The sequence below is a fragment of the Melozone crissalis genome, unplaced genomic scaffold (assembly GCF_028551555.1).
Source record: "Melozone crissalis strain CALT ecotype California unplaced genomic scaffold, PUWL_Pcris_2 ptg000012l_1, whole genome shotgun sequence".
Classification (NCBI taxonomy): domain Eukaryota; kingdom Metazoa; phylum Chordata; class Aves; order Passeriformes; family Passerellidae; genus Melozone; species Melozone crissalis.
In genome coordinates, this window is record NW_026535790.1 from 8,631,648 (window position 1) to 8,644,508 (window position 12,861).

General features: G+C 50.3%; 1 protein-coding gene across 1 annotated transcript; it reads right to left on the reverse strand.

Annotated features, from left to right (window-relative positions):
• Positions 1-364: 364 nt before the first annotated feature.
• ITPRIPL2 (ITPRIP like 2) lies at positions 365-9,621 on the reverse strand. The gene is made up of 5 exons (XM_054271172.1): positions 9,551-9,621; positions 8,298-8,348; positions 7,297-7,302; positions 2,190-2,430; positions 365-2,099 (listed from the first exon to the last, which is right to left on the reverse strand). The coding sequence occupies exons 1-5, from the start codon at positions 9,619-9,621 to the stop codon at positions 384-386; spliced, it is 2,085 nt and encodes a 694-aa protein (XP_054127147.1). The 3' UTR covers positions 365-383.
• Positions 9,622-12,861: the final 3,240 nt, after the last annotated feature.

Below are 12,861 nucleotides of genomic sequence, written 5' to 3' on the forward strand. Positions count from 1 at the left end.
ACAACTTCAGTAAGTCTTGGCCCGCTCTTCTCAGGGCAGGAACAGAACCACAGAAGAACAATTCATCAGTCCCAGCATCCTCAGGCAGATACAGGCTCCTGAAGCACCAGTGAGTCTGGAGTGTGTCATGGAGAGTCTGGGGTGCCAGCAGCTCTCCCAGCACCAGTGAGTCTGGAACGTGTGATGGAGAGTCCCAGGTGCCAGCAGCTTTCCCAGCACCAGTGAGTTTGGAGTGTATGATGGAGTCTCGGGTGCCAGCAGCTCTCCCAGCACTGGGGAGCCAGGAGTGTGTGATGGAGAGTCCCAGGTGCCAGCAGCTCTCCCAGCACTGGGGAGCCAGGAGTGTGTGATGGAGAGTCCCAGGTGCCAGCAGCCCTCCCAGCTCACTCTCCCGCTGCCAGCTCCCGCTTGGTCTCAGCACTGTGGCGGCACGGGGCGGGCACCGGGCGCCAGTACCGGGGGCTGCTGTACATCCTGATGATGTGCGGGGCCTGCACCCACGTGCTGATCAGCTGGAAGGCCACGAGGTCCAGCGTGGGCCCGTCAAAAGCAGACAGCAAGTTCACAGGGGCGGCTTCCTTGAGGAACCGAGGCAGCGCCACGGCCTCGGGGAGGCTGGTGTTGCCCAGGAAGAAATCCATCAGCACCTGCTTGCGCAGGCAGTCCCTGAGGTACAGCACCAGGTCCTCCAGCCGCTCCACCAGGAACTGCTCATCCCAGGCCTCCAAGGGCCCCTGCAGCAGCAGGGAGAAGAGGGCCGTCTTCAGTACGTAGGAGGAGAGCACCCGGCCCCACTGGGAGCAGAAGGGCTCCTCCAGGCCGTGCCCGCGGAGGTCCCGCAGGCCCTTGAGGATCTGCAGGCACTTGAGGTGGCAGGAGGCGGCCGGGGCCTGCTCCTTCAGCCAGCCCAGCAGCCGCTGCTCCTGCCGCGAGGCGTTGAGGCCCCAGAGCGCCTCGGGGGCCGGGGAGCCGTGGGGGCCCTCGGGCGGCAGGGCCGTGAGGTAGAGCGCGTCGCCGAGAGGGATGGCCGGGATGAGGCGCACGGCCATGGAGATGTGGCAGCACACGTAGTCGGAGCAGGGCAGGATGTGCAGCGTGGGCGGCTGCCCGGGGCACGCCGAGAGGCTGACGCGGCACCGCTCCTGCAGCCGATAGCGCACGGCGCCCAGGCACCGCTGCAGATGGCCCTGGAACCAGCGCAGCACCAGCCCCGAGGAGAGGTGGCTGCGGCCCTGCAGCTCCACGCAGAAGCCCTCGGCGAAGGGCCGGCAGCGTCGTGTCCAGCCGTCCCTCGCCCGCAGGCCGCAGACGAAGGCGCCGCACGGCCCCAGCCCGTCAGCGCAGCGCGGCTGCGGCTCTAGGTGCGGCGGCAGCCGCAGGGGCACCAGGATGTCGAAGCAGTCGGGGCTGCGCACCTTGTGCTGCTCGTAGGCGCTGCCGATGCGCACGAAGTCCCCGCGCAGGCTGAGGGCCAGCGGGCCGGGCTGCAGCCCCTGCGCCTTGGCGGCGCGCACCAGCTCGGCCACCACCCGGCCCACGTGCGCCTTGCTGTGCCCCAGCACGTGCGGCGACACCCGCAGCTGCCGCGCGTGGAACCGCTCCAGGGCTCCGCGCCGCGCCCCCGCCGCGCCCCGCGCCCCGCCGCGCCCGGGGCCGCCGCCCGCCGCGCCGTAGCAGCGGGCCAGCAGGCAGCCGAGCAGCAGCAGCGCCGAGCCCTTCAGCAGCGGCAGCCCGGACCCCGCCGCCGCCTCCGCCGCCGCGTCCTCCGGGCCCCCCGCGCCCTCGCCGGCCGCGCTGCCGCGCAACGCCTGGTAGAGGCAGAGGAGCGCGGTGCAGAGCGCGGTCAGCAGCGGCCAGAAGCCCCGCACGCGGAGGGGGGACACGGGCAGGGCGCGGCGGGGGCTCGGGCCGCGGGGGGAGCCGCCGCCGCCCGGCCCCGCGGGCGGGGAGCGCCCGCCCCCGCCGGCCCCCTCCTCCGCCGCCCCGGCCGCCCCCAGCGCGGGCCCCGCCGCTGCCCCTCGCCCGCCGCGCCCCTGCCTGCCCCGGCCCTGCCTGCCCGGCCGCCGCTCCGCTCCGCTCCGCTCCGCCGCCGGCTTCCTCTTCCGAGGGACCGGGCCCGCGTCAGCCGCCGGCTGAGCTCAGAGGAAATGCCGCGGGCGGCGGCCCGAGGGCCGGGGGCGTTGTCCGACGGGGGCCGGCCCGGGGCGGGGAGCGGCGCCGCCCGCGCGGTCGCGGCTTTCCGATTTCGCGATGTCCCGCTTGTCCCGATCTCCCGCTGATTTCCCGATCTCCCCTTTCCCGCCTTCCCGCCCAGGCGGGCAGAGCCCCCCGCAGCCCGGCCCGTGCCCAGAAAGAAGAGCGAGAGTCGGGTTCCGTGCCCCCCTCCCTGCATCGGCGTCCTGCAGCGTGTTTTGGTGTGAAGCTGAGTTTCTGTACCCCCACAGGAGGGGACGGCGGTGTGGTGTCACAAGCTCCACGTTGCACGGTTTTCCTCAAAGAAGTCCTACAGGCCTGGCCCGCTGCAGGCGAGTCCATTCAGCTCCCAGCTCTGCCTGAGGGTCTCGGTGCCAAAGGAGCAGCATAAACCATCAGTGCCAGAGCACCAGGGTGTGTACGGGCTGCTGCCGTACTAACAGCTGCCTGCAGTCATAGAATCAGTCAAAAGCCTTGGGTTTTTTGTCTTGTGCCCAAATTATTAACAAATTAAGAGAGAAGAAATAACCCCGGGGGTTAAATCTACACAGATACTTGAAATTATTTTTAAACACATAGTTTGCTGGGAGTATGTTAAACTGTCTCAAATATTGACGAGGACAGGGTCATCATCCTCAGCTTCTGTTTGCCTAATAAATATTTACAGAGTTTTGAAGCTGTTTGCTGAAGTTTGAGGACCATCTATGTAAGCATTCTGCTTGGTTTAATTTTGGGTGATAAAGTTCCTGTGCTGCATCTGCACGGTGCCATGAGTGGCTCCACGTAGGTGAAAAGCAGTTCTTGAACACAAGAAACTGAACCCAGCAAACTGCAAGTGCAGTAACAAGGAATGGGTCAGAGAACCAAGAAATAATGCCATACAAATGTTTGGTTATGTAATTGTGTTTATATGAAACAAAATATGAGTTTAGGTACATAAAAATCATTCCTGACGGGAAGTAGCATATGTTGCATAGCCAAGATGCTGCACACAAAGGCAAGCCAGGTAACCAAGGTCCAGCAGCCTCAATTAATTCACAGGTAACCAACCTAGTGTGAGAGTTAAGAGTACACTTGCGAGATACAAAGAGAACTCCTTATCACTCCAACTCTGACTCTTGGAGTTACAATCAAGAGATTGAGGATTTTTAAAATTAAAAATAAAGCAGATGTAAAGGCAAGAAACCACAGGCAATTTTATAACATCTCAGCCAGAAAAATATTCCATGTCCTACAACCAAAAGCATGTTTTCTGACAGCTCCAGCCAGCTAAGTCCACAGCCTTGCTACTCAGAAACATCATCCCACAACAGCCATATCTTGCAAAGAAAACCCAGGAAATGAAAAGCATCTTTCTTTCCCACTCCCCGTTTCATGTTTTCCTATATTTCTTCACAAGGCTGAATGAGGGGACAAAACCATCCATTGTTCTGCTTACTGCCTGTGACCCATCACTTTACTTTGTCCTGCACCCCCAAAACTCCAAACTGTTTAAATAACACAGCTGTCCTGGTATTAAACCGATCCTTCAAGATGTTTTATTGGAAAATATTGTTGAACTTTGTGAACCCTTGGCTCATACATTCAATTTTTACTAGCCTGTGGGTTTTTTTCACCCCCAAGCCCAGCATGTTTCACATGCCTTTGGGCCTTGCTCCAGGCACACAGATTTTTGAGGACAGGCTGCACTCTCTTTTCATGCAGGGCTGATTTGATTAGCTGCACAGCCACGCTCAGGAGACAGACAGCTGCATCTGCAGGAGCTGGCACAGCCCTTGGTGCCTGCTGCCCACGGGGGAGCTCACCAGCACAGCAGTTATCCCTGTGGGATTCCTGCACAGGGCAGTGCTGCAGCTTCCCAGGCAGCTGTGGGGGACATGCAGATGTCACAAGAGCTGTGAGCAGCCACACCAGGCCTGGCAGTGCAAACAGGCTCAGCACGTGCTTCTACACGCCCAGGTGGTGCTGGGAGAGACTCTCCCAGGCTGCAGAGTAACAGGTTGAATGCTAATTATGTGACCTTAGCATCAGAAGCAGAATGAATCCACAGCACTGATTTTTACCACTGCTGTTTAAATTAAATTAGTCCTTTCTCTCCTCCTCAGCTAGAGGCAAGATGAAATCTGCAGAGCCTTGGGCTGATGAGAGATGGCCAGTGGCTTGTTTTCTGGGACCTTGGCTGCTTCATGACTCCCTGAGCACAGGGTGAGTCTCTGGGAAAATTGCTGAGTACATCCCAGAGGTGCTCAGCTCTATGAAGTTTTTAATAGATATTGCGTACTCAAGAAAAATAATGGGTTGTACACTAATAAACATGACCTCAAAACTGGGACCAGAGAGAATTCATAACATCAATTTTTACTACCATTGTTTAAATCACCCATTGTTTAAATCTGTTATCTAAACACTCACTCCAGAATGTCCCATATACAGGATATCCTGCTCACTAAATAAGGAATAATGTTATTATGAACCAAGTTGAGCTAAAAATAGCTCGTGGTAGCTCTGGGGGAGATTTGCAGAGGTAAAAGAAAGCAGTGGGTCAGAGCATCCATTAAAGTTTCTCCACAGCTGGCAGTGTTTCATACATCTGTGTGATGGATCTGTTCAAGCTCCAGTACACCAGCCACTGTCAGAGACACGGGCACAGCACCTGGGGAGACAGAAGGAAGGAGAAGGGCAGAAGGCACCAACAGGTGATGATATTTGACTGATGCTTTTATGATCTACCTGAGACAAGCCTGAGGTTTCCTCGCAGCTATCCCAGGCCAGTGTCTGCCCTGCTGAACCAGAGCTGCACAGTCTGTGCAGGTGCAGGGGAAGTCTCTGGGGATCCCTTCCTGCAGCAGTGCTGTGCAGCTGCTTTTCTCCATCTTCTCATAATGCACTATTAAACAGTCTATAGCAGCAAAGTACAATGACTGATTGCAAAAAAATACAAGTCTGAATGGTTGGTCACTTGGCTTCATGCCCCAGTAATTACTCTTCTAATTATTTCCTCTGAAAGCAAAGCTACCAGCACATATCTCCCACAGCTCCCTCGAAGGGCCAGCCAAGGAGATGCCATGATCAAAATAAATATCCTTTGCCTGCCATTCCTCTGACTCCCAGATTTTATGGGATACTATTACCTACAATACAAACCAGCAGCATCAGACAGACATAAATCCAGTTTTTATTGTGGACTAATGGATCTCTGCCAGTCACAGCAGCAGGGGATGGGAAACAGGAGAGGGTGTCCTGCTACCACAAACAGCTGAGGGGGCCAGACCTCCACATGGACATGAAGGAGTTTAGGGTGTAACTGCACATTGTCTCTTAAAATATTTTGTTTACTAAGTCAGATGTGCTTGCCACCTCTGCCAGTCTGTTTGCTCACTAACTATCAGCAGGGTGTAGCACTCCTTAATCTGAGAGCCTGCAGGCAGACTGGGTTGCTGTAAACCACACACAGCCCAATACAGGATTTCCTTTCTGTAGATGGATGGTTTCCTGAGTAATTCACACAGCAATCTCTTGTCCAAGCCTGTCCTTATCACAAACAGAAGCACCCTGGCTGTATGCTGGTGATCAGTACATTTCCAGCTTATCCTGTGTCATTTGAAAACCATGAAGGATTACCTTTTTGCATAGAAACTTGTTTGAGCAGGCCATTTATACTTACCCATTACCTGGCATTCAGGAAGACATGCCTGTGTGTTCCCAGCTAAGGAATGAAGGAGGAATGGAACCCCCAGCCCATCTGCAGCAGTGTCATTGGCACCCTGAGTTCTGTCTGATGGGCTGTGACTCTGGGACTCTGCTGTCCCTTGAGGCTCAAGTGGCTCGTGTTGTGAAGAATTCCAACGACAGCATCATGAAAAGGAAACATCTTTCAGGAGAGTGCAAGTACACAACCATCACACAGAAGGGTTATCAGCAGTGATGGGGAATCTTTCTTACATTGAAAATGCAAACATGAAAACTCTGCAGGTCAAGACTGTAAGTCTTGCACTTTAAGTTCAGTTTTTGATGTAATCCAGATTTAAATGACAGCAGTCACAGCTTCCAGTACTGTATCTAAACACTGCAGCCAACAAGCCCAGCTAACCCTCCCAGGGCAGCAGAGGAGGGGACCATGCTGTGCTAGTGACAAGGCCCCAGTGTGTCACCTTCCATGCAGGAGCCTCCTCAGCCCTTCCCTTGCCCTGTCACCCCAGAGCTCAGCAGATGCTGTGGGTCTGAGGATCCCCACTGTGGAATCCCCAAGTTTAAGAAGCATCAGATAGAGCCAAACCTTGTGAGTGCTTGTGTTGAAATAGTTTCACAAAAACCAGTTTAATACAGATTTAATTAAAACTTGGACGCATTTGAGTCTGTTCAAATGTGAATTTAATCACTGACTGACACAGTTTAGTTTAATTAGTGGAAAGTAACTGAAATGTGTATTTGCACCATAACTTGCTTAACTAATAAAAAATGATCGCAGAGTTGAGCCCTAATTTACTGATTAAAGCAGAGTATTTTAAATGAGGATTTTAGCAGTTCCATTATACCAGTTTGGGGTTGTGCCATTTTTGTTTTTTACAACCAGGGCAAGGCAGCTGGAGAAGAGACACCAGGCTTGTCCCAGAGCTCTGTGCTGGTTTCAGCAGGGCTGTGTCAGCAGCTCCATCCCTCCAGTGACTGTCATTACTGGGTCTTTCTGCTGTGGGTTTATGCCCCCCATTTTTATTGTCATGAAATGAGAGAAGGGGTTTTGTGCCTGACAAGTACCCTGCAGCAGCCAGCCACAAAGATGAAGTTTAGGCACAGAGTGATGAGATACAGCTCAGAGAATCAAAGCAAAGCACACAACAGGGAACAAGCTCTGTTATCAGCTTACAGCCCCAAATAATGAGATGATCCTGGCTCAGCTGACACTCTCCTGATGAGCCTGAGCTGGATCATCCACCCAGGGAAAAGGAGGGAAAATACAGTGTGGGAGGGAGGATCTGTCTGGGGAAACTGGCTTATCAGCACTCAGCAATTAGGGTGGGAAAAGTGAGGCTCTGGCTCACAGCACCTGTTCTGCAGGGCTGGAGGACAGGGGCAGCCCTAGGAAGGCCTGTCCTGGACCCTCACCTCATCCTGCCAAGGACAGAGAGGGGGAAAGCTAATGGCTTATAAGGAAAGTGACCTGCAGAGAAGACAAAGCAACCCCAGACTATAAAGGACCCAAGCCAGCACTGTTTCCCACTGCATTCCCAGAGGAATGGGAGCAGAGGTGCTTGGGCTCAGGGAGGTTTCACACCACACCCAAACCCACACTGGAGCCTGGCAGCAATCCCCAGCTGGGTTATCCCCATCAGGAAACTCCACCCCAGGGACAGCAGCCCACAGAGGGCAGTGCCTGTGCACTGCTCTGGCCCACCTAATTTGGCTGAAAGATGCTGGGGGGATGCTGCCAGCCCTGCTCAGCATGAAATGAAAACCTTGCAGCACAGTGCCTGGTCCAGGAGATGTCTGCACATGGAGTGTTGAAATCATGGCTAAAAATCAGTCTCAGTCATGTAATCTTCCTGGTTCAAAATCAATTCTTTCCCTGCTTGGCTGCCCTGTGAGGGGATGAGCAGTACAGTGATGGAGCCTGAAATCTCAGGGCTACATTTGATCTCCTCCCAGCATCTCTCCACAGTGATTTCTCAGGCTGCATCTCTTTAACTAAGGTTAAACTTTGCACAGATCAATGCAAAGCAACACAATTACTTCATTTGCAAGGCAGCAAGGGCAGCATATTCCTATCTTTAAGGCCATTCAGATGAGCTCATTTAATGACAGCTATTTTTACATATGGTGTCATAGGTTTCATTATTACAGTGTCAACCACTTGAACAGAGGTGGGAGCATCTTTCATGTTCTACCTAATTCAATTAAAATATCTTTTTTTAAATTTATGATACAGAAGGCATCATATTTACTCCCTGGAACTGTAAAATACAGGTTTCTCACATAGATACAAATGCAAAGCAAACCCACTGGAACAACAGGAATAGGAATGGCCCAGGCTTTGCTAAGGGAGACTGAGGTCAAGAACAAACTTCCTTTACAACAAGCTGGTTCACATTTGAATGTTATTTCTTTACTTCCAGAACTCATTCTGTCTTCTGTTCCTTTTGCTATCTCTAAAGTGGTACCTGCAAACAGGGGAAGAGAATGGTGAATGCAAAAGTTTCCCTTTCCCCATCTCAGCATTTGTGTGAACAGACACATCCATGACCTGGCTGAGGTCCTACCTGTGCAAGGGAGTGGATCCCTCACTGGGGGCTTCACAAACATCTCACCAGCACTGGGTTCATGCTGCAGTGCCCAGAACCAGCCCCTTCCCCAGCCAGGGGGTCACCAGTGCCCAGGGGACCTTTATAGCTGAATGGAGAAGAATATACTTGCAACTGAAGGAGGACATAAATGTTGAAGGAAGTGTGGAGCAGTAGAAGACTTGAGCCCATTGCAGCATCCCTCTTTAGGGACTGTGGATATGGAGCTGCAGAGCACAGACCTGCCAGCCACCCCTGCAATAATTTTCTGATCCCCAGGGTAGCACAGAAAAGGGATATCTGTGGTGGGCAAAGAATGAAGAGCATGGACTGAAAAACAAAGAACTGAACCTACCCAAAACCAAGCTTCTGCTCAGATTGCATCTCTTTAAATGACACAACACTGTCCTCATATTAATGTGCTTTTCCCTCCATCTCTGCTCTGCCTGCTGCCACAGCATGACAGATGACAGAGGCTTGGGGAGAGCTGCCTCAGGCTGCATGAATTTCAAGCTCTCTCTGAGAGCACTTTGATATTGGAAGTTAAACACTTGAAATCTCCATACCTTGGGCTCTGCTGTGGTTACAGCTTTTCTGGGATGTGCTCTGAGGGGAGCACAGCTTCAACAGCTCATCTCTGTGGGAAGGTTTTTAGTCATTTAAGAAGTATGAAATACTAAGGGTTCTATCTGATCTTGCTAAAAGATTTCAGTTCACACAATTTCAGCACTTTAGCCTTTGGCTCTGGAATAAATATTAAACCCTCTTTCTAGATCAATTTTTTGACAGGTTTATGAATTATATGCCAAATAAATATGTTTTAAATATCACTCCTAAATACATTAGAGAACAATGAATTATTTGTGATAATTGAGTGCTTCATTGAATTTATTTCCTTTGATTTAGCTCCCCAAGTAGATGAATATTACCAAAAATAGGTATGTCCCAAAACAGCCAGACAACAATTCCATTTACAACCTCTCCATTGATCAAAGACAGGGAGTAGAAGCATGCATAACTTAGTTTTAGTGCCTGTCCTCATCCATCAGCAAAAGGCAAGGCATCCACAGCTCAAAACATACCTGAGCATACAGTGGCTCACTGAGTGGAAGCCCAGTGGCAGACAGGCTGTCCTCTCCTGGCCTCCAGCCATGCTTGCAGGTCATTGGGACAGCATGAAACAATCATTGGGACAGCATGAAATCACCATTGGGGCAGCATGAAACCACCTCCCCTCTGCTCCAGGGGAGCCCAGCTCCTGCTCAGCAGTGCAAGCTCACCCTTGGTCACCAGCTCACCAGGAAGGGCTGGAAGGATTTGAGTCCAGGACAGACATAAATACACCTGTGTGCTCTCTGCATGCTACAAAAGCCAGTGGAGAGCACCCAGCAGACCTGAAGATGGGGCCAGAAAAAGTCTTGCCAGCCTTAAATGTAAATGGCTCCAACTATAGCATGTTCCAGCCACCAGCTGTCCCCTTGTCAGCTCTGTAGGTGCAGCTGAGCCCCCCAAAAGTGGCTCAGGCCATAGCAGCACTCATCTCTGTGAGCAGCTCTGAGAGAAAGGCACAGTGCCCACTCCTCAGCCAGCAGAGCAGTGTGATAAAGAAGCACACACTGATATGTATTTCTGATATGTATTTGCACAGATACTTCCACCAAGCCATCAACAATGCCAGTCAATTGTCATGATAATGCTTCCACGTGTGATTTGCTACCTTTGGAGCAGCCTTGGATTGTGTGTGTAGCTCCCTGAAGCACTGCTGGGCAAGGGGCACAGCTGGGCTTGCCAATGGCCACATGATTCAAGTCAGCAACACCTTATAAAATTATTTTAGAAGCCAAGGAAAGCAAAGCCCACAGAAAAATCAGACCCAACTTATGTGTAAGAATGCAAAGAAAAATGAAACACCTAAAATTCATTTAAAAAGTTGTTTAAGGCAAATACAGATGGGTAGTGGCTGTGACTTCTAAACCCTCAGAGCATACAAGTCTAAACACAGGACTGCTAAGTATGGGCATGGGTGCAGCTCCAGAGCCCAATGGACTTTGATGCACTTTGGATTCTTTCTCCCTAACCACAAACAAAAGGAAGGAAACAAAAACAGATACTGAATCAAGCCCGTGCTGGTGTGCTGCAGCAATTTCAGATCCTTGACTGTTTGTATGAGAAGCAGATTAATATCTTGGTATGTGAGAGAACTCAGGAATGAGTAAGTGTTGCCTAAGATGAACAGGGTAAATGTTGAGTAAGAGCAGAGTATGGCATAATAATTGCCAGATGCAGGAAAATTTATCACTGGTTTTACAATGTGGATGAATATTCTCTAGGAAATCTCTGCAAACTTCTCCTCTTGGATTTATGCAGTTTTCATAACACATGCAGGTCATGTGTGCAATTTGTTCTATTAGTTTCCCTTGGCTGGGATAATTAGACTGTTTGGGTTTAGTTTTTTTGAGGTTTTTAGTAAATCAGAAAGATAAATGAGTTCTGCTGATTATTCCTAACTCACTACAGGTCAGCTCTAGGTGACACATGGAGGGTGTCATAACATATCATCTAAAAGCAAAGGCTGTAGCAGTATCACATGCATTTTTGGTAAGTGCAGGGAGAAAAAAGAGGGAAGAATATAACCATGAATTTTCTTGTTAGTTGCAAAGTCATGGAAAACAACACACAGGGCTTTCACCAGTGGGTCTGGTGAGTTATTTCTGTTTGAATACCAAGTTTGTGGAGAATGATGAGTCAGTTGGAAAGAAAGAATGAACTATCAGGTCGCTCCAAAGCAATAACTTTGTGTAAGTACTGTTATCCCAGGAGTTTGCAACATCATATCCAAGCAATGTATCAGAGGAGCCCAGGCGGCTGCTTCAGCAGCTGTGACCTGCCAGCAATACAAGCTGACAACCAGGCCATATTTCTGCCCTGTCCATGGAAAAATCCCAAGTGGAGCAGCAATCCACAGGAAAGCTTCAAGAATATTCCATCTTACCAGGATAAATCCTCTTGCTGGTCTTCAGCCTGAAACATCCAGTGAGTGCTGGAATTCGTGTCACATCTGCTGGAGAGGACCATCTGCTCCAGCCTGTGCTGAACTGGTGCTCTGTGCTGGGAGTCTCTGCATTTATGACAAATGATAAACAAACACAGCCAGCTCTAGAGGCTGTATATAAACACATGTATCTGTCATCTTCCTCTGCAAGGCTTGGCTCCCTGAGAAGGCAGAGCTGATGCTCATGCATTATCCCTCCAAGCATATGCCCCGTGTCTTACAAGATTCTCACATTTTGTGTAAACAATAGCACTTGTGTCACTTAAAATTGAGACATAATTATTTCTCATTAGCAAATACTGCTGAGATATTTGGGTGGGAGGAATTGAAAAGTGGATAGTTATTAATTTTTTAAAAAATCACATTTCAACCATGTCTAAAGTCTTCTTTCAACCACCTTCAAAGTATTCAAGTAAACAGCATTTTTCCTGCCAAAGTCAGAACAAAGAGAACTGACGAGATGAGATATGGAAGACAGCTCCTCATCTGTCACTAGCAGTTACCTTTCCAGGTCAGGGCTGGAATCAAGCCATTAAGCTTCACTTGCAGAATAATCTCACCAGTGATTTCAAATCCTGCTGCCGCTCTTTTGCTGGATAAAACCCAACTTAGAAGAAGCAAGGTCAGCACATCTTCACATACCAGGAATGCTGTAGGGTTAGGACAATAATACAGCCACAAGGGAGATTTAGCTCCTCTCAAACCGTATTTCCAGTGTATTTCTGCCACAAGCCTGGTAGGAGCAGGGCTGTGCCCCACAGGAGGGGGAAACAATTTATCATCAGCAAGATGAGACACAGCTCTAAATTAGACATAAGCAACTACTTAAAAAGGAAGCTCACTTTAATGCATAGATAGCAACAAAGATCAACAGGACTGAGTCATCTGCCTTGACACTGCACGTCTGTCTGCACCTATAAGCAAAGGCTTTTCACTCCACTAAACATTTTATCCATTTACATACAGTTAGCAGCCTCTGACTATACAGGTGCCCTCAAGCCACATGCTTGGGAAAGTTCTTGACAGCTTGCTAAAACACTGCTGGCAGAGCTTGTCTTCAAAATGAACTGCAAGAAAATTCAAATCCCCCTCACCCACTGCTGCCTCTGTTCTTACCTAGACAGCCCAGACTGGGCCAGTAGCCACAGAGAAAACTGAAAAGCACTTTTTGTGCCAGAAATTATCTTTTTATTACAGTCCAGAAAAGGTATTTTAAATATGAAAACCACCTACTGCATGTATGACTTAATACATTAATATCTTGGACTACACACGTCCACCTGTACCATAAAATCAATAAATCCATCTGTTACTTGTCCTAGGCACAAGGACAAGTGAAAA

What these genes read in the sequence shown, in the direction of transcription:
- ITPRIPL2 (XM_054271172.1), bottom strand. Translation starts at nt 9,621, where the DNA reads ATGGCTGGAGGCCAGGAGAGGACAGCCTGTCTGCCACTGGGCTTCCAC. An exon ending in GTGAGCCACTGTATGCTCAG is followed by an intron (nt 8,349 to 9,550) that starts GTATGTTTTGAG and finishes CCCTGTTTGCAG; the next exon opens with GTACCACTTTAGAGATAGCA. An exon ending in CCCGCCCCGGGCCGGCCCCC is followed by an intron (nt 2,100 to 2,189) that starts GTCGGACAACGC and finishes GTCCCTCGGAAG; the next exon opens with AGGAAGCCGGCGGCGGAGCG.